This window comes from Electrophorus electricus, chromosome 12 (assembly GCF_013358815.1).
Source record: "Electrophorus electricus isolate fEleEle1 chromosome 12, fEleEle1.pri, whole genome shotgun sequence".
Classification (NCBI taxonomy): Eukaryota; Metazoa; Chordata; class Actinopteri; order Gymnotiformes; family Gymnotidae; genus Electrophorus; species Electrophorus electricus.
In genome coordinates, this window is record NC_049546.1 from 1,670,914 (window position 1) to 1,693,395 (window position 22,482).

The 22,482-nt window shown below is 39.9% G+C and overlaps 1 protein-coding gene across 4 annotated transcripts; it reads left to right on the top strand.

Moving 5' to 3' along the window:
* Nucleotides 1-8,613: 8,613 nt before the first annotated feature.
* LOC113568696 (C-C motif chemokine 13-like) lies at nucleotides 8,614-15,350 on the top strand. 4 transcript variants are annotated; one of them, XM_035532164.1, is made up of 4 exons: nucleotides 8,614-9,192; nucleotides 13,884-14,006; nucleotides 14,200-14,317; nucleotides 14,664-15,350. In XM_035532164.1, the coding sequence occupies exons 2-4, from the start codon at nucleotides 13,943-13,945 to the stop codon at nucleotides 14,791-14,793; spliced, it is 312 nt and encodes a 103-aa protein (XP_035388057.1). In that variant the 5' UTR covers nucleotides 8,614-9,192; nucleotides 13,884-13,942; the 3' UTR covers nucleotides 14,794-15,350. The 4 variants fall into 4 exon arrangements, with proteins under 4 accessions (XP_035388057.1, XP_035388059.1, XP_035388058.1 ...); XM_035532166.1 differs by having other exon boundaries at nucleotides 13,926-14,006; XM_035532165.1 differs by having other exon boundaries at nucleotides 13,930-14,006.
* Nucleotides 15,351-22,482: the final 7,132 nt, after the last annotated feature.

Consider the following 22,482-nt stretch of genomic DNA (forward strand, 5'->3'; position numbering starts at 1 on the left):
ATCCGTGCACGTATTCCCATCCCGTCTGCTTGGGCGAGATTCCTGCTCCCTTCCAAACTAACGGTGTCACCAAGGTGTCAACCCCCCTCACCTTCTACTGAAGTTGTTTTCTAGATTTTTTACTATCCCATTAGTGTAGCATGAATCAGAATCAGTCGGGTTTACTGGGCAAGTATGTTGACACACAAGGAGTTTGGTTCTGGCTGCTGTTGACTCTCAAGCATTACAAGAAATATACCTACAATACACAATATGCAAGAAATATACCCACAATACACAATATACAAGCAATATACCTACAATACACAATATACAAGCAATATACATACAATACACAATATACAAGTAATGTACCTTCAATACACAATATACAAACATTATACCTACAATACACAATATACAAGTAATGTACCTTCAATACACAATATACAAACAATATACCTACAATATACAATATGCAAGCAATATACACACAATACACAATATACAAGTAATCTACCTTCAATACACAATATACAAACAATATACACACAATACACAATATACAAGTAATGTACCTTCAATACACAATATACAAACAATATACCTACAATATACAATATACAAGCAATATACCCACAATACACAATATACAAGCAAAATATCTACAATACACAATCAAAATACCCACAATACACAATATACAAGAAATATGCTCACAATAAACAATATACAAGAAATATACCTTCAATACATTCAAGTGCTTCTTGAAGAACTCTCTCTGTCACACACACACACACACACACACACACACACACAGTGAACACAAAAAGTCAAGTCTTCTGTTTTTTTGTTTAATTGCACAAAAGGTTGCTGAGATGTTGTAACTGTGCACTATGTTAGGGTGGTTTAGGGGAGACTCAACACAGTAGACCCTACTTGGTGTTCTGGTTCCTGAATGTAATTTTGTTCGTATATAACTTACTAGTCTAAGTGATAACATTTGTTATCTATAGATAAGGATTTGGAAAAAAAGTTTTGAAGACATTACTTTTGGTATCTTCGGTTCAAGAAAAAAATATCTCATGGCCTTTTTGGTCTTCTGTAAGAATGAACACCTACACTGTAAGTCCCACAGGACACAAATAAAGACTATTATACACTGGGCCCACATGCTATTAACCATATTCATATGATCATATGATGTTCCAACATAACTGTCTGTTTGACATCAGTAGACTCATCTGAGTGGTTTGTTAGTTGTGTTTAGTTTGTGGTTGGGTGAAGTGTCCTATTTATGTTGAGGTGGTGGTGGCGGCATAAAAAAATAAATAAATAAATAAATAAATAAATAAATAAATAAATGATGTTCATCTCTAAAACTGCAGGCGGCCACTGAGACACACACAGTGGGTCTGGAAGTCCCTGTGTCACAGTGGAACCTGAATGTCACATCTCATGTTCATGTTCCTCCTCCTACCCACATCAGCACAGGTACCTTCATTACTGTCCACAGAAATATGAACTGGGTGAGAATATCATTATAAACATAAAGCCATGTTTGGCCAAGATCTCTTTAACTCACACACCCACTCACCCATACACATCCACACCAACAGAATGGGGCTGGGACCACAGAAAGCCGAACACTGTTATTTCTTTATCTTTGTCCATGTATTCTTAATCTTTCTCCATAACTGCAGTGCTGTGTCTGTCTTATGCCAACTCCAGACTAGTTGTTCCACACCAGGAAACCAGAAGCCTAACTTTCTTATAGTACTTGGACTCAGCATTGTTAGAGTTCAGACTGACCGGCATGGTGTCATCTGCAAAAGGTATAAGCTTAACAGAGTAACTGAGGTCCAGTCATTTGTGTAATGAGAGCAAAGCAAAGGGAGAACACCTATGCCTGTGGAGCACTGATACTGAGGCAGAGAGGGTCTGAAACACCCAGCCTTACATACTGTTTCCTGTTGGACAGGAAGTTGTGGATCTAGTAGCAAACATTGAGCTGACTCAGTCTATGCATAAGAACATCAGGGATGATGGGATTAAACGAAGAGCTAAAATCTCCAAACAGCACAAAGGTGAAGGTGTGAAGGGCATCCAGATGTTGTAGGTTGTAGTGTATATACTGAGGTATCATCTACATTACAGCGTCTACAGCACCTTCTACAGACCTAATAATTCTGTATGTGAATGTCTGAGGGTCGTAGAGGCTGTCAGTCAGGATTATGAGGTGATGTAATATCAGTCTCTCAAAGCACTTGATGATTACAGGTCTGTAGTCATTCATGTCTGTAGTCAAGGAGATATTCAGTTGTTTGGGAACTGGTATGATGACAGAAGTCTTGAAACAAACAGACACAGGACACTTTGTCAGGGACTGATAGAGGAGATCAAAGGTTCAAAGGTTCAAAAGGCTTTTATTGTCATTTCAGATATACACAAGTACACAGCAAAAACGTAACAATGTTCCTCCCGGACCATGGTGCAATATAAAACAAAACAAGTGCAATAGACAACACTCTACACAAGTGCAAACAATACAATACAGTGCAATAAAGTCATACAACATACAACATATCAGTGAAGATGGGGAAAGATGTTCAGCACAGTGACAGAGATCATAAGCAGGATAGAGACCATCCAGGCTGCTGATCTCTTACTCCTCAGTCTCCCGAGAACCTTGAGAACCTAAACTAGACACATTTTCTTATAGGCTGAAGCCAAGACCTCAGGCCTAGCACATGTATTGCTTTGGCTTTAAAGACCCCAATGCACCATTTCATATGGCATGCAAAAAAGCAATACAGTGATCCCAGTTCTCAGATGGTTTGTAAAAACAATTAAACTATAACTAATGAAGTTTTTATGTAAAAGCAAATGCAATGTACACAATGCAAAAGTCCCCTAAACAATTTCCCACAACAGCATTTCTTTGTTAAAAAAACTGTATTGCTGTAATTATTAAACTATGTAATTATTGTATTTACATAATTAATGTAATTATTAAACTAGATGAATATCAATCATAAAAAGTATGTTTGTAATAACCAGGTAGATAATTCACAATCACTATCAAATTCATTCATGTTTGACCTGATTTAATAATTATTAGGTACAACCTGTAAACTGCTAATATTGTGAATATAAAACAATGACACGTTATAAAAGATCACACGAGCATGAAATATTAACTGAGGATCGGAAGTTAGTCAGCTTCACGGGATCATCTAGTTTGGTGTGATGCTGGGATGGCAGTTTGATGGGAATGGGAGTGGGACGTGTTTTCCGGGTACACAGAAGGACCCTGATACCCCCTGAATGGCACAGCATACCTGAGCAGGTGCACCAAATTCAAATCCTCTTGTTCACTTCCTCATGGGGACCTTCTTGGTTACCAAGGCAGGTGACATCATCAAATAATTACAAGAACACGATAGCAAGTTTTGCTGTTTTAGCTGCCTACACAATGTATCAGTTTCATTGCGTAAAGGCGTGATAGCAAGATGTGCATTTCTGTATCTTGGGGCAAATTCTAAGTGGTCTGTAAATAGCTGAGATTGTGTAACCACACAGACGTGATGTAAGTGTAAAGAGAACAAGACGCACCTCACAGCAGCAAGACTGACTCAGAGAGAAACAGGTTTTAATTTAGAACCACTGGGGATTTCATTCAGACACAACAGTTCCTTCTCTATGTATAAATGCAGAGGTGCAAGTCATTCCTCACACACTCAGATGCTCTCACACACTCAGCTCTTCTCACACACTCAAATCCTCATACACTTAAGTCCTCTCATACACTCACGTCCTCTCACACGCTCAGCTCCTCTGCGCTGTAGTACAGGGCCCACTCTGCCCTCACAGTCTCTCTCTGTGTGAAATCAGCCATTCTGCTGTAATGAGGAACCTGTCTGCTCTGCTGTTTGTGCTGCTGCTTTGTTCTCTCCAGTTGTTCTAGTCTAGTAGTGAGTCTCCATCTCTCTGTTATATGATGCATTTCTTACACATTTGGCAGATGCCCTAATCCAAAGTGACTTACAATTTCCAGGTAGGAAATCAAAGTCAAGTGATAGGAGCTTTTTCCAAGGATTATTATTGGTATAACATGGAGCCCAGACAGGGACTGAACCCAGTCCCCAACAGGATATATACACAAGAGGCTATAACCTGTATTAAAAATACTAAGCCTCAGGAATTTGAAATGCATGAAAGCACAACATTTGGAGAAGAAGCAAGAAATAAAATGGATAAACAGAAGAGGGAAGCAGAGAAGGGAGCTTTCCAGATGTACATCTGTGCTGTTCTGAATTCTAAAGGTGGGGCGCTCATTTGGAACATTACTAATACCGACTACAGTTTCAATGAACATGACATCAGTCAAGATCTAGAACAGTGTTTAAACACCTTGATTTATCCTGCATGAATTGAAGATTTTGTTCAGTTCAGCAGCTACATATTCTACTCACTGAGATAAGGCCTTGGGGTGAGCACACATTTGCAGTGTTACCAGTGGCCTTTTTTGAAAGCTCTGGAAACACTTAACAGTTCACTCTGTTACAAAGAGGACGAACTTCTAAATTCATATATAACTGTACAGTACATTCCAAACAGAGCTAATGAATTCCAGGTGATTTTTTCTGCTGAGCTGCACAGCCTCTCATCTCTACTGATGCTGATACAATAAGAGTTCCTGGTTGTTTGCTCTTCAGACCAGTCTAACCACCATGGACCCTCCAGCTGTACCCAATTAGCTCATCTACATGTCCATCAGATCAATCTGACCACCAGCAACCCTCCAGCTGTACCTGATTGGCTCAACTGCCAGACCAGACCAGTCTGACCAGCAGGGACCCTCTATACTTGATTGGGTCATAACCACTGCCATTGGCTCTCCTGCCAGACTGTCTTAGTTGTTTACTCTGTGGAATACAAATTGGTTCTACAAACTGAATAACACCAGTATTTTTGCCAAATATATTGTCATTCCATTTGGTTTGTTAGCTGCTTCTTCTTCTTCTTCATAAGTTTTAAAGCATATTAAAGTTAAAAGCAACTTTTATTCATTTTGCGCTATTTGCCATCCAGTGTCAACCAGAGGAGGATGGGTTCCCCTTCTGATCCTGGTTCTTCTCAAGGTTTCTTCCTTCTGCTCTCTGGGAGTTTTTCCTTGCCACTGTCACCTTGGCTTGTTCACTGGGGGCTTGGAACTGGATTCTATGTACATATGATCTCTGTAAAGCTACTTTGTGAGAACATGTTGTGTAAAAATGCTTTATACAAATACATTTGGATTTGAACTTTTGGGACTTCTTGAAGCAGTGCAGGTTGGGCATGACCTTATGACAGTGGCAAGAGAACAAGCTCTTCACCACAACAGGAAAACCCATCAACCATTTCGAGATCATTTGAGGCCCTCATTATCTAAATTACATTATATTCTGCATCCTATACTCACTCAGGTCGAAAAAGTCTGCCATGTGCTATAACGAACTGAAGTGATTTGGTGCTGGGGTAGTTTATCAGGGGAACAGATCAGCCTCAAACATCTTCACTGAGCACCTTTGACATTGTTACAGCTTTTCAGCAGAATTCCACACACTACCACACTGAGTCAATATCACGTATTACCCTTTAAGAGATGGAAACAGCTGACAGTGTGTGTTGGAAGTCTACATGGATTATAGTTTGAATGAAATGCATGCTGTAGAAACAGTTTTTAAAAAAGGCAAAAAAATTATGCATATAAGATTTATTTCATATTGAATATATATTCAGATATATTTGTTTATTATACAGATTTCTCAAGAAGATCAAAAATGAGTTAAATAATATTTTCCAGAGTAATACATATCAGCTAAGTAAACATTTACATCTATTGCAGATGGGTGAGACATTTATCTAAAGTGACAACTATGACTGAATACATTTTGAGCAGTTAAGGGTCTTGCTAAGGACACAACAGTGGCAACCTGGCAGTGATGGGACATGAACTGGCAAACTTCTGATCACTAGTCAAATACCTTGACCCGTGAGCTACCACTGCCATTTACATTAGCTTTGAATAAATCATGGAATAAACATGAACATGAAGTTCTTGCTAATCAACTAAGACTTTGGACTGTATTGTATGTGATTAAAGAAATATCTTAAAGATGTTATATTTGTCATAACAAATGAGCTGCACCTTCAAAAATCAATAAAACGCAGGCTGTGATAAACAATCCTTACATTTTACTTTATCTTTACTACTTCTACAAAAAGTCAATCATACATTTATATTATTATTCCTTGAGTGAAGTGACTTGTCATTCCAGTTCATTCTCTTATCTTCTGATCTTGCTGGGGCTGCTCTCCCTCTCGGAGCTGTGAAACAAGTTCATTTTTTTAAGTGTAGAATTTTAAAATTTTAAATAAACTAGTAAAACTGTCATTACTTTCACCTTCCTGTGCAGGTTGGTCAGTGTTCTAGAATATGTGTAGCATTTTGGAATGATGTCCCAAAAGGTCTCTGACATCGTGTGAAAGAGATCTTCATTGTTTATTTACTTGGCTTATTAGAGATTTTCTTAGCATACACACTTTTTATAGCTATTAAAATAACCTCATATGAAGTAGGATACAAGAAGGTCATAGCCATGAGCTATTATTATTATTATTATTATTATTATTATTATTAAGGGACTAATAAAGTATAATGATACTCATATAACCAGAAATCTATGTATTGTTATTTGAATGTCCACATATAGTGACCAAGGTTTAGGAAATTGATGTATTTATTTGATGTTTAATTGATGTTTTTATTTACTCATTTTAACCTCTTGACTTATCTTCTCCTCTCTAGCACTCTCTCCTCCAGGCCACTATATTCTAATCACCATTCCAGTCATATATTTTCTTCATCCATGTTCTCCACTCGTCTCTTCTCTCTCTTCCTCCTCCTCTCCTCTCATCTCTGGGTCTCTCCTCTCCTCTGTTCTCCATGTCTTTCTTCCTCTCCTCTGGTACTTCTTCTCTTCTCCTCTCCAATCATCTCTTTTCCTCTCATTTATTTTTAGTTACATATTTAATTGTTTTTTAATACCTCCCCCTCATGCTGGAGGACTACTAATTTGAAATACTACTAATAAATTAAAGCTGCTACTCTCTACCTGTTCAAATGCATCACTACAGATGTCTGACAGATTACTGATACTTCACGTGGAATTTCTAACAAACATAATAGAATATAAAATATGTTTTTTATAATGGAATATAAAAACATTAATGTGTGTGGCTAATTAACTTTCCAGGTAACTTAGCTATGATAGCTATCTCAGTTTCATTACATTTGGACTATGAGGCCACAAGGGGGCACACATGCGCCTGCCACACAAACCACACAAGTTCTCCAAATGGGTGGAAGTCAAATCCACCAAAACCAGCACCGCTCATACTGTGTCACGTGCGTTGGCCTCTCTGGCCATCCCTCCTTGCTGGGCATGCTGAGTCACATCATGGAGCTCCTGGTACAGCCCAGGTCATGAAGGACGTGGAAGCTGCTGAACCACAAAAACAGCATGTCCCCCACAGGCCCTGAAGCTCAGGTACAGAGGACCAGGCAAATAGTGCCATGAAAGAAAACACTGCAACACAGTAATCACAACACACAAATTTGTGGTTTGTTATTTTTACATTTACCTGATAACAATTATAATTATAGTAACAATTATGACTGAACACATCTTGAGCAATTGAGGGCTAAAGATCTTGCTCAGGTGCCAAAGAGTGGCAACTTGGTAGTTGTGGGGTTTGAACGAGCAACCTTCTGATTAGTAGTCAAGTGTGCATGACATTGGGACATGTACACTGACAAAATCTCTAAATGAAAGTGACCGTACGCTCACTTCCCACAGACCTCAGCAGATTTAAAAAAATCAAAGCGGAACAACACGTCTTTTATACAATTCTGAATGGGGCAAATATCCAATTAAGAGGAACTTTCTCATTAATGAAAAGTTCAACAAGAATAAACCCTGAAAGGGTTTTAAAATCTTTCCTACAGCCCTCTTTCACTGCCACAGTAGTAGACATTAAAATATAATGTGATTATTGGGTTAATTCCTCTCAGCCCCACACTGTTTGCTTTCACCAGTGATAAACACAAGAACAGTAGATGTTTAATTCAGTAGTGAATTAATTAATCTAACAGCTGTATTAAATCAATTGTGTTTACATTTTAATGGTTTCAGGTTTGCAAGTGGGAAACCCTCCATATTGTGGTCCAACATAATTTAAAACCAGTGGGTGTAAAAAATCAGTGAGTGAAGACCAAATGTAGAAGCTTCCCACTTGTTAAGTAAACACGATTGCAAAGAAAACGAATTAATAATAACTTTTCTATTTAAATTAGTAGTTTTATTTATGTAGGGGCCCTGAAAAAGGGAAGGGAACCCAATATTGTTTATTGTGTATTTGTTTGCTATTGTTGTACTGAGTGTTAAATACTCTATTTCCCAGAAATCTTTTCCGCGCCAGTTTTCTCGCTGGCACGGCCAGTCTCTCAGCAAGGCGAGCAATCAGATGGCTGGTAGGATTGAGCGACATTGTCTCTGACCAATCAGTGATGATGAGGCGGGACTAGACTGGGACGTATGGGGAGGTTTTTGGCTGGAGAGAGAGTGGGAGTTTTCCCCTTTACTTTCGGTTTTTGGAGGCTTAATATACGCTGTATATGGGCCCAAACTAACTTTTTCATCTCTTTTTTTGGTTCAGGTCTAACGGTGTTTGTTTGTGTAAAAGTATATTCTCTTTGCGGCAGGCACTGTCTGTGTATTTCGGTTCTGTGACGAGAGTTGGCCATATTGGGTTGAACATCTCCAGCTGCAGACTAAAGCGCTGAACTGGCTGCTTCTCAGCGAAGAGGACGGAATCCTCCACGCTGCTGCTCGTGTGGACAGACAAGGAGGCCCAGAGTCAACAGAGATCACCACACTGGTGTCGTGTGCGGAGCTGAGAGGAGACGCGAGTAGCGGCTGGTCGCGGACGCTACGGCCCGTCTCTACACGGGTCAGGGTCTCGTGAGTGTCGGCCAACCCGCGCCGCGCGTCTCAAGCACGTCATCCGGCCTTCTACTCACGCGCACCAACGTTTGGCCCCGCGAGTGCTAACAGACGCTTGTGAACATCCACGCGCTGAAGTGGACACAGCACAACTCTGGGTCATGTTCGTATTAATTGTATTGACCATTTATTATTGCGTCTGCTAATGATAGTTTACTCATATATGTGCTTTTTTACATTAAAAGTGTCGTTTGGGGTTTACTAACATGTGAATCATTCGGGTCACTCAGCACGAGGGGTTTAAAAAGCTTTATTGCTATCAACATAGCTGAAGTAGACACATTTTTGGAGGCACCGCGCTAAATTACATTTAACTAACCCGAAATTTCTGAGATGTGCTCCCCCTAAATTATCTTATTAGGGCGCCTTTAGAGAGAGGCTACATGTTATTTGAACTTTCAGACATTAATACAACTAGAACAACATGATGGAACATCCACACAAATCTTTATGCAGCCACCTGAAAACAAGTGTGCTGCACCTAGATACAGTTTCAGTCAGAAGTGTCAGCACAGGAAACCCCTACGAATTATAGTATATATTTAGGTACTCTCCACGAGAGGGCACCAGAGCATAGGTGAGCAATAATCTTTGTTTTAAAGTTTCTGACAATTTTTGTTGTTTGGACAGTGTGGATTTTAAATGAAAATATTAGATTCAAGAAGTAAATAACAACCATAAATAAATGGTTTTCGCATCTGTACTGATCTTCAGTAGGTGGGATGATCAAATGTAAATTAGGTAGTGTGACTGATAGACCAAGTCGTCATTCCAGTTTTTGGCTATCAAAATACTCTAAAGGTGCATTTGTGGCGATTGTCCTGCTGCACAATGAATCATTATGCAATGACTTTAGAAGCTTATGACTTTAGAAGGTTATGAGCAGTTATGGTGCTGTAGTACACAGAATTCAGCATTCACATGATCAGTTCCACTGGAAGCCGTTAACACCTTTGCAGCCGTGCTTAGCAAGGTTTGAGGAGCTGTTTTTCATCCTCGCATTCTTCCCTCCATCCCTGTAGAACACATTAACCCCTCTGGAACACATTAATCCCTGTAAAACACATTAAGCATCTAGAACACATTAATCCCTGTAGAACACATTAACCCCTCTGGAACACATGAATCCCTGTAAAACACATTAACCCCTCTGGAACGCATGAATCCCTGTAGAGTACACTAATCCCTGTAGAACACATTAACCCCTCTGGAACACATTAATCCCTGTAAAACACATGAATTCCTGTAAAATACATTAACCGCTCTGGAACACATTAATCCCTGTAGAACACATTAAGCATCTAGAACACATTAACCCTCTGGAACACATTAATCCCTGTAGAACACATTCATTCATGTAAAACACATTAACGCCTCTGGAACACATGAATCCCTGTAAAATACATCAATTCCTGTAAAACACATTAACCCCTCTGGAACACATGAATCCCTGTAAAACACAACAATTCCTGTAAAACACATTAACCCCTCTGGAACACATGAATCTCTGTAAAACACATTAATTCCTGTAAAATACATTAACCGCTCTGGCACACATTAATCCCTGTAGAATACATTATCCCTCATAGATGTATATTAACACATTGTAAGTGTTTCACTCTTTAGTGCTTCACACTTGTTTGTGAATCGAAGCCTGTTTTTTCTAGCCTCTTTGTTATAGCCTGCTTCCCGTTTGTCTTCATGTGCTTTTGTTTAGTTTATCGTACATTCCCAGACTCTCCGTGTTGGCTCTATGACCCTGGAATGTTGCAACGACACTGACTCTGGATTTGCCACTAATAAATCTCGCTCTTCTCTGCACATGCATCCGTGTTTGGAGTGATGCTGGGGCAGCAGTTTGTAGGGGGAGGAATGACAGTTCTGAAAGAAAACTATTTGCATAAGGTGCATCTAAAACCGTGTGTGTCTGTTTTCGAAAATGAATTCATATATAGACTAGCGCATTTCCCAAATTATATTTGTCTTTGAAAGAATCTTAAGAATAACCCATTAGACTAATATGCCTTCATTACTATTAAAAACATACATTGTCAGGTCTGTGCGAACCTTTGACTGGTGCTGTATGTATATGTATGTTCACAAATATATAGGCTATTCGTGAATTTTCAGTACATACACACCATAAAGCAAAATACAATTACAAGTGGACAGCTTTTTTCATGAATAGTATTGCAACAGCATACATGCTGTATATACTGTAATACATAGCAGATAACAAAATAGGCTTGCAACTATGAAATAAAAAATTAGATCTCATTGACTGTAACGGTGAGCGGTAAGGAGGCGGACGCGTGTGCGGAGAAGAGCGAGATTTATTAAGGGCAAATCCAGAGTCGTAGTCGTTAGGGTAGAGCAGTGTCATAGAGCCAACACGGAGAGTACGCGGATACATTACACACAAATCAAGGGCTAGAATAAACAAACCAAAGGCACACAAAGGCAAACTGAGGAAGTAGGCTATAACAAAGACGGTAGGAAGAACTAAGACTAAACACGACGGCTAGAAGAAACACAGGCACGGAGTACAAAACTTACAAACAGGCAGATACAGGCTCTCAGGTATTAAGACATTCACATTCAGACATGCACAACCATCAAACACAATGAACCTAATGAACAGCCAAGACAGAGGGACCACAACAGGGTTTAAATACATGAACTTAACAAGACTAGAAACAAGGGACAGGTGTGGAAAATCAAACGAGGGGCGTTGAAAACGGAACTACAGAATGAAACTAAAATAAATAAGTCAGGGAAAACATGGAACACGGAAGCTGGGAGGGACTAACCGAGACATTGACATCACACATGATGTGCTCTCTGGCCAGAGAGCGGGGGATGTACCATTTGGAGTGACGTATCCACCCTGGCATGCTCCCACATTCATGTGGACATCAGCTTCAAAAGTATTTAGAAACCAAAAATCACTTTGAGCCATTCTGGATTCTGTCCCTACCACAGCACTGAAAGTCCCGAATAATAATCACTAATGATCGCCTCATGTTTGTTTATCCTGGTGCTCTCTGTATTCTTCTGCTGCTAGATCTAAGTGCAGCCTTTGACACGGTAAGCTGTTCTATCCTTCTGCCTAGACTGTGTGAGCTGGGCATTGACAGCTCCCCCCTGTACCGGTTCCCATCATATCTAACTGATAGAAATCAGTTCCTCAAGGATCAGTTCTTGGGCCCTTCCTATTCATTGTGTACATCCTTCCTTTAGGACATATCTTGCGTCACTTCTACCTTGACTTCCACTGCTATGCGGATGACATCCAGATTCATCTCGGTACTAAATCCAATAAAAATCCACCTCTTGAATAGAGGAAACCTGTCTATCAAAAATCAGGATATGGATGAAGTGTAATTTTCTTATGCTAAATGGTGATATGACTGAAATCATGATACTTGTTTCTGAATCATTTCGCAATAAAGCTGGTTCTCCGTTGATGTTACAGTTGTATCTCTTTCCTGGTTCAAAATCTGGGTGACATCCTTGATTCCACTATCATTTAGTGTTAAGCAAAAGTTAAAACATCTTTTTAAAATCTGCGTAACATTGCCAAAATTAGGTCATCCCTCTCTCTGTCTGCTGTAGAAATTCCCATTCACGCATTCATCTCTAGTCGGTTGGACTATTGTAATTCTATTCTGTGTTACCTCCTTCTCTGTTCACTGACTTCAGATGGTTCAGAACTCTGCTGCCTTCTCACCCACTCTCATCCACTCTCACCCACACACCCACTCACACCCAAACACACCCACTCTCACCCACACACCCACTCTCACCCACTCACACCCAAACACACCCACTCTCACCCACACACCCACTCTCACCCACTCACACCCAAACACACCCACTCTCACCCACACACCCAAACACACCCACTCTCACCCACACACACCCACTCTCACCCACACACCCACTCTCACCCACTCTCACCCCCACACACCCACTCTCATCCACTCTCACCCACTCTCACCCACTCTCACCCACACACCCACTCTTACATACACTCACCTGCACTCAACCTCACTCACCCACACTCGCTAGCTCCATCACATTATGCCCGTTCTCAATAATCTCCACTGGCTTCCTGTAAAATATTGTATTCAGTTTAAAATCCACCTATTTACCTACAAAGCCCTAAATAACCTCACTCCTCACCTGTCTGATCTTCTCCTTCCTTACAAACCTACTCACACTCTCAGATCTTCCTCAGCTGGGCTGCGTACTGTTCCTGTTCTCTCCTCCAGCCTACATGGCGATGGTGATCGTGCCTTTTCTAGATGTGCTCCTTGACTCTGGATCGCTTTCCCCTCTGGTACAACAGTCTGCAACTCCATCTATATTCAAATCTAGCGTTAAAATATCTTTTTTTCTTTTGCCTGGAATACTTCTCAAACATAAACAGCCCTCTCATCGTGCCCGTGTCCTGTAAGTGCTATTTGTAAATGTTATGTACACTGGACATGTTGTCTTATATGTCTATCAACATCTTTTTACTGACAATTGTAAGCATCTTTTGGTCCTTGAAAAGCATAAATAAATACAATATATTATAATAATAATTATTATTATTAACAGTTAGGGATTTTTGACAAACAGCTCTGTCTGTGTGTATAAATGACAGTGTGCAGGTCACTCCCCCCTCACTCAGCTCCTCACACACACTCAGCTCCTCTCACACTCAGCTCCTCACACACACTCAGCTCCTCACACACACTCACCTCCTCACACAGGTCCACATACACACTCAGTTCCTCTCTCCTGTAGTACAGGGCCCACTCTGCCCTCACAGTCTCTCTCTGTGTGTAGTCAGCCATTCTGCTAGAATGAGGAACCTGTGTGCTCTGCTGTTTGTGCTGCTGCTCTGTTCTCTCCAGCTGGTCTCTAGTGGTGAGTCTCCATCTCTCTGTTATATGATGCTTTCTGTCTTTTACTGTGAAAACTACTAATGTGAAACAAACTGAGAGAATTCATTTTTACATCACTGTTACATAGTTTAGGCCTAAAGGTACAAAAAAGTGGTACAATCTCTCACTGGTGTACTGAGTGACTTTGTCTGGAACTGTTTGCTGATGTCTTCCAGGTCCCGATGCTCGTAACCGTGCGATCTGCTGTCCTAATCTGACTCAGAAGAAGTTGCCCCTCAAACGCATCGTGTCCTACAGCTGGACCAGAAGTGATTGCTCCATCAAAGCTCTCGTGTGAGTATCACCTGCTCTGAGAGGCAGCATACGCCTGCTGCAGCCCTTCATATGTGTAACACAGTCCACACACTGCATCTATGAACCATTTCTGGAATCAGGTTTGGACTTCCTGCTGAAACGCTGCAGTGAAGGTGCTGTAGCGACAACATTAAGAGCTGATTTTACACACTCACACTAAGCCCAGTGGGAGAATCTTCCACAGGTATTTATCACTGATAGTGTCATTTACATCAGGAATGTTTACTGTGATTTTCCCACACAGGTACATTTTTGCCATCTTGGGTCATTAAGTCCTGGCCTGCTGTATTAACAGAACATTGCTGTACCTTTGTCTCTGTTCCAGCTTTAAGATGAGTAGTGGAAAGATGTACTGTGTGGATCCTGCCTCTGATTGGGTCAATAACCACATGAAAGCAGTGGACCAGAGAACAAAAATACCTGCTACTGGAAAACAAACATCCTCCAAAAACTGAAGTTGACCAGCTAAAGGCTGTGAAGAACTATGTTAAATATTGGTAACATTCTGTAATTAGTGTTCTGGACAGGCCAATAAATGTTTTGGCATTCTAGCGGCCCCTGCTGGCTGAACAGAAAAACCCAGTAGGAAGTATTGAGATAGGAAGTGTTCAGGGAAAGCACATTGGATTGAGTGCTACAAAATCCACCATAATCTGTTTATTACTAGTTTAGAAGGACAGTGTGACTCCCTGTGAGTAATACTATTTTATTATTGTTCATGTGTGGTTTAAGTGGATTTTTGGATATTGAAGTTGAGATGATATACATCTTCACCAACTGTCGAGTGGTAAGCATGGAAAGTGTTGCTGACTATAGAACAACAGCATATGCTACAGTTAATAGCAAATATAGCTATTTATAATTCTACGTAAGCATTATTGATTTGTTTGTATTTTCAGTTTTACACTATTCATATGATAAAACATTCGGAGAATCACATTGTGGATCTCGGGTGTCATTGTATGGTTATTTTCAAATTTTTTAAAAATAAAGCTCATTTTCCTACAGTGCATTACCTGTTATAACTTATGATTTACTGAGTTGCATGTATACAAAATATATAAACTATATTCAACATAAGGCTGAATTCCTATTGCACTTCAACTAATCACAGCCTTTCCTGTATCACGATCAGTTTCTTTCCCTGTCTTGTTTAGTTCCGGTCTATAGTTTCGTTTTGTTCTCACATTGTTTGATTGCGTACACCTGTCCCTCGTTTCGAGTTCATGTATTTAAACCCTGCTGTGTGTCTTGGTCGTGGCTGTTCGTTGTTTGTTTGGATGTGTGACTGTTAGAATTATTGAATTTGTGAATGTGTTTCCCTGTGTGTGTTTTTGTTTACTCATGTTTCCCCGTACTCTCCGTGTTGGCTCTATGACCCTGGACTACGACAACAGCTCTGATTTTGGATTTGCCGATAATAAATCTCGCTCCTCTCCGCGCATGCGTCCGCCTCCTTATCGCTCAACGCTACATCCTGGTGCATGAGAAAACCCTCACATAACCCCAACTCTCATGCCAACTCTAAGCTTAAATATTTGAATGCAGTAGTTTGCTTGTAGATGTTGACAATTTTTGCGGAATCATCCGGGACCTTACACTACATCAGTCCAAAACTTTAAATGAATCTACTTTGAACTTTTAGCTTGTTCTTTCTAACTATCAACTGCAGTTGTGAAGCTTCTGTTATAAAATAAAACGCTGGAAGCAACTCCCAAAAGAAATGACAGATTTTCTATCCTTGAAAAGCTGTCTAGAGAGATTTTAGTCAGGATTTTGGCCTGCTCATAGACTGAGGCTGCGCTAATTTAAGGTAATTAATCATATATGTTTAAATACAGAATCTGGAAAAAGTACCAGTTTTACTACTGCTTGATCTCAGTGCAGCTCTTGGTACTATAGACCAAAACGTTCTTATAGACAGACTTGAGAAGAGGGTTAGACTCTCAGGAACAGTCCTGAAATGGTTCAGTTCATACGTACATGTACTCAGATCTCTTCACACGTCTGATTGTAGCTGGGGGTCCACCACAATATCATGGTCTGCTCATAGGCTGGGCTCAGCCTCCAAAAAGTGTATTCACTGCATATGACTGGAATTTGAGTCAAACCTTTGACATTTGATCCTAAACGGACAGTCATTGTTTAAAGGCAAGACGAGGCTAATTTATTTGTACAGGCCTTTACATACACAGCAATTCAAAGTGCTTCACACAGACATAAAAAATAAAGCTTAAGATATAAAGTGTTGTGATAAAGATAAATACAGAATAAATGAAGAATTAAGACATATAAAAGTGCACAGTAGTGTGTAACAGTGCACTGTTACAGGATCTGAGGGAAAAGTGTTTACCCGAGATGAAAGCCTCACCAAATAAAGGATGTTTTTAGTTTAGATTTAAAGCCACTGGGTCCATTTATAAACAGCATCATAGCTACACGCTGCTTCTGTATGCTTAGTTTGTCTCTTAGGCAGGATTAACCGACTACATCTGATCTGAGGGTTCTGCTTGGCTCATAACACTGCAGTGTATCACATAGATACACTCGTCCTACACCATTACAGGATTATTAGACCAGTAATAATGCCTTAAAGGTCAACTCTGTAGTATACCAATAGCCAGTGTAAGAACTTAGAAATGAGCATCATGTGTTCAGTTCTTTTGCCCGTAGTCAGAAGTCTGGCAGCGGCATTTTGATGGCCTGTCTGATTGTCTTTTTGGGGAGTTCCATTAGGAGGCTGCAATTATATTGTGAAGGCCCAAGTGCAGCAAGACAAGGAATAGGACTCGCAGATGTCTCTCGACGAAGACAGACATTTATTAAGCATTAACAATGGCACTCACATACAACAAGGTAGTGACATAAATGATACATAAACACGAGCATTAAACACACAACTTATACAGGCAACTGTAAATGTAAACACTAGCACTAATATCAACACAAACAATGACTGACAATAAGTTACAAAACACAAGGGTTTGTATACCTAAATAAATGGAACAAATAAAGTGCAGGTGTGCAGGGGGTGTGATTACAAACAAGGGGCAGTCCTGACGAAAACAGTGAACAATGACGCCTCCACATGCACGTGGTGGGACGTGCTGTTACATATACAAGAACAAGCTAGATTTTATCTGTCACCAGTGTGGGAAACCCTAACATATTGCTTACTATTGCAGGGTTATTTTGGCAGGACAGGAGCAAGGCCAAGCAGTGAGTGTTAATGAGGCTGACCAGTCTTTAAACGCCTAGAACCTGTGGTAACTAGGGCAACCATGGGTTGTCAGCAAAGCATTTATACAACAGCAACTCAAAAATGTAATGACAGCACTTGTGGGCCCTAGTAATGAAGCAGATGTGGTGGTGAATGGAACTGTGTGTCAGGCCCCCATTGATTCAGGATATCACTTCACAGCAATCACTGATATGTTTTTGAAGAAACAACCCTAACTTTGTTTAATGAGCCACCACCAATGGGCCCATAGAAGGAACAGCAGGCACCATATTACAGTGTGCTGAACATTTACCTCCAACTCCTCAACTCTATGTTTAGCAGTTCCCCCTTACATTTACATCATTTAGCTGACACTTTTATCCAAAGCCACTTAAAATTATGACTGAGTACAAGGCTAAGGGCCTTGCTCAGGGGTCCCAACAGTGGCAACTTGAACCAGCCAGTTATAAGCCAAATAGCTTAACCACTGAGCTATGACTGCCCCAAGCCCCAGCAGTTGTTCCAGAAATAGAATACAGGGCAACTCATTGGCACCATTTACAGTTTATATTTAGCTGACACTGACTGAATACAACTTGAGCAATTGAGGGTTAAGGGCATTACTCAGGGGCCCAACAGTGGCAAGTTGGCATTTGTGGGACTTGATTTGGCAACCTTTTGATTACTAGTGAAGTGCTTTAACCACTGAGCTTCCACTGTGCCATGACATTTGTGCTTATGGCATATGGTACTCAAGGGATCAAGGGATACATTTAAAAAATGCTTTGGTGAAGGAACTGTGTCACATTGGAGGGGTGCAGAAAGTCCCTAAGAACTCCATATCACCTGCAAGAGAATGGTACAACTGAAAGGCTCAACTGAAGCGTGATGAACGTTAGGCACCCCAAATTAAGTTAAGTTATCTATAGATAAAAAATGGTAATATTTACAAAAATGGTAATTTATAAACAAACAAACAAAAAGTTCAGGAATTTGATAAGAACACTGATTATTACATCAATCAATCAAAGTTTATTTATATAACGCATTTTACAACAGATATTGTGACAAAGCAGCTTTACAAATATCCAAGTCCAAGCCCCCAGTGAACAAGCCAAGGATGACAGTGGCAAGGAAAAACTCCCTAGAGCATGAGGAAAAAACCTGGAGAGGAACCAGGACTCAAAGGCAGCCCTCCTCTTCTGGCCAACAGTCACCACAATAGTAATAATTTTAAGAGAAAAAGCTACATAAAGCTACCAAATTTAGTTTATGTGATGCAGAGGGAGATTTCCTCAAACCCCGGTTCAGTGTTAAATGTGCTTCTAAGTAGTGTCTCTGTTTAGACTGGGAGTCTCTTCCTCTTCTGACCACAAATTCTTGCCAACTCTTGTTTTAATGGATTGTGTGCACAGACGTCCTGCTGATGACCTCACCAGAGACACATGTGAACAAGAGAAAGTAAACTACTGCTACATAATGCTGATGATTCATCATAATAATGCTGCAGACTGCTGTTCTAAACTGACTCAGATGGTGTTGGCCTGCTGTATTAACAGAACATTGCTGTACCTTTGTCTCTGTTCCAGCTTTAAGATGATTAGTGGAAAGATGTGTGGATCCTGCCTCTGACTGGGTCAATAACCACATGAAAGCAGTGGACCAGAGAACAGTATCTACTACTGGAAACCCAACATCTACACCTGCTACTTGAAATACAACATCCTCCAAACACTGAAGATGACCAGCTAAAGGCTATGAAATGCCTAAGATTTTATATCACATACACACTGTATATAAGTACATATAACCGTCTACCGTGAGGAACTATTTATCTTAAATATTGGTAAAATATTGGTAAAAGTCTTTTTTCTATAATAAAGTCAGTTTTTCAACAATGCATTACTTGTTACAATTTGTTTTATTGAGCTGCATATACAAAAACTACAGAAAATATATAGAAAAAAAGGAAAAGGTCATTTAAAAGAGGTTCAACATAAAGATGCATTCCTATGGTACTTGAACGAATCATAGCCTTTCCTGGTATATTGGGAAACCTTAATTCTAACCCTAATCCTAATTCTAATCCTAACTCAAGTATTTGAATGCAGTAGTTTGCTGCCAGATGCTGACAAATAGCTCTGAATCATCTCGGACCTCACACTGCATCAAACAGAAACTTAAAATGAATCTGCTTTATACTTTTAGGGTGTTTTTCCTAACTCACTCAAAACTGCATCTGTGAAGCCTCTATTATAAAAGAAAAATCTGGAAGCAGCTTTGTTAAGAAATTATAAGGTTTTCTATCTTCAAAGAGCTGTCTAGAGAAATATCAGTCAAAATCAAATATCAGATTTTGAACTATCCATAGACTGAGACTGCGCTAATTAAAGTAATTAATCATATTTGTTTAAATACAGACTTTAGGGAGGTATCAGTTTTACTACTGCTCTATTTCAGTGCAGCGTTTGATAATTAACTGGGTTGGCCATAAAATTCTGCAGGTGGAAAAAAATAAAACAGAGATAATTAAATTTGGGAACAGCAATAAGAGCCACAGACTAGCTGCCATTTTGGCATTATACCCTATAATGTATAAGTGCTAGCTTGTAACCTTGGTGCACTAATGGAATCTGATCTAAGTTTTAACAGCCAAATCAAGATTAATAACCTTAAGAACATCAACAAGATCAGAGATTTCTTAACTAAACCAGACCTTGAGAACCTCATCTATGCTTTTATCTCTAGCAGGTTGATTACTGTAATGGCTTCCTCATAGTACTCCCAGAAAAGAGAATCAAACAGCTACAGTTGATTCAAATAAGAGTGTCACGGTATGCCCCCCCCCCGAGTCACGTGGTACGGCCTGCCACATGCAATGTGGTTCACCTTATTTGTAACCACGCCCTCTGTAATTGCACGCACCTGCACTGGGTTTAATGTCTTGTGTTTTTTGTCTATTTAAATCTCTGCTAGTGTGTGTACTGTTTTGGTCATTGTTAGTCTGCTGCTGTATATGCATATGTACTCATCGTTTAATGTTAGTATTGTCTGTGTTTTGTTAAGTATGAGTCACGTCTTTCATTAATGTTGTGTATGAGTGCCATCGTTGTTGTTCGTGTGTTTTGTTAATAAATGTGTCACTTCATCGAGGGAGTCTGTGCGTCCTGCTCCACGCCCATCGGCACTCGGGCCGGCAGACATGTTACAAAGAGCAAGAAAAGAGAACACATCACCCTGATTCACCCCAATTCACCCCAAGAGAAAAGAACACATCATCCCAATTCACCCCAAGAAAAGAGAACACATCACCCCAATTCTCAAGTCCTTACACCAAGTAACAATATACAACAGAATTGACTTTAGCTATTGTGCTGTTTATAAATTGATCCTGTGGTTTTAAATATAAAAAACATGCTTAATTATCCAGTCGTTTGGCTCAGATTAAACACTGTTCCCTCAAATTCTGTAGTATTGCACATTTAACTTTTAAATGCTATTGTGTAATTTTATCTTTTGATTCTTAATTCTTTCTTTCTTTTCTCAACACTTTATTTTTAATTCAAGTTTATGTACTTTATATCTTAATAAGCTTTGTTATTTTTCTGTCTGTGTGAAGCACTTTGAACTGCTGTGTATGATAAAGCCTATTCAAATAAACTTGCCTTGCCTTTAAACACTGAATGTCAGATTATGATCAAATGTCAAGACTGAAATTCCATTCATATTCAGTGAATACACTGTTTGGAGGCTGAACCCAGTCTACGAGCAGACTGTGATATGGCTGTGGACCCCCAGCTCCAATCAGATGTGTGAACAGGTCTGAGAAGCTGAATGTGTTAGAGATGTGAACTGCATGGAATAAGGAAGTATAACAGTGTTCCACTTGATGCGGTCTCAGTTCCTGTGTGTGTGAGGGAGATCTTGACCAAGCATGCCTTTACTGTAATAATGATTTTCTTTTTTTGCTATTTTCCTGGACAGTAGTGAAAGTACCTGTGCTGATGTGGGTAGGAGGAGGAACATGAACATGAGATGTGACATTCAGGTTCCACTGTTACACAGGGACTTCCAGACCCACTGTGTGTGTCTCAGTGGCCGTCTGCGATTTTAGAGATGAACATTATTTCACCACCACATAAAGCGGGTACTTCACACAACCACAAACTAAATACAACTGACACAACACTCACTTTTGGCTACAGATGTAAATCAAAGTTGATCCATCATGTACGCATGGAACATCATATTAAAGTAATAAAAAGAATGTTTGTAGGCAGAAAGGTTTAAGCACTGAATTAGAAATATTGATAACATAAACCCTAAGTGGCAAAAGCCTAGAGTTGAGGAGGTTCTTCACTGTGTCACGGACCGCTCCCAGTCCCACTGGTCACGTGGTATGGCCCTCTGTGTGATGTGGGAGTTTGTTTGTGACCACGCCCATGTTCGCACACCTGCACCAGCTTCTGTGTCTAATGTCTGCATGTATTTAAACCATTGCAGGAGAGTGCAGAGTTGTCGGTCTTTGTTCATGTTCATGTTGGACTACGTGTTCATGTCACGGTAGTATCGTATGTTATGTTTGTAACCTGTTGTCCGTGTTCACCTACCTGGTATTGTGTGAGTGCCAATATGTTGGTCCTTCGTGTGTGTATAATAAATATGTATAATATGTCTGTCTATGTCAAGTTTGTATGTCCCACTCCTCACCCTGCAGAAATCGGGCTGTTACACACTGGAAATAATGGTGTCACACTTCAACCTGTGTGATATTGTATTTTAATTTGCGTAATATTTAAAAAATGTATGATTTGAATATAATGTAGGCGTTTTCAACAACTGTTATGTAAAGAAGGAGGGGCGATTATCACACACAGAAAACTATTTAAAAGTTTGGGCTCTTTGTGATTTCTTCAGTCATTCT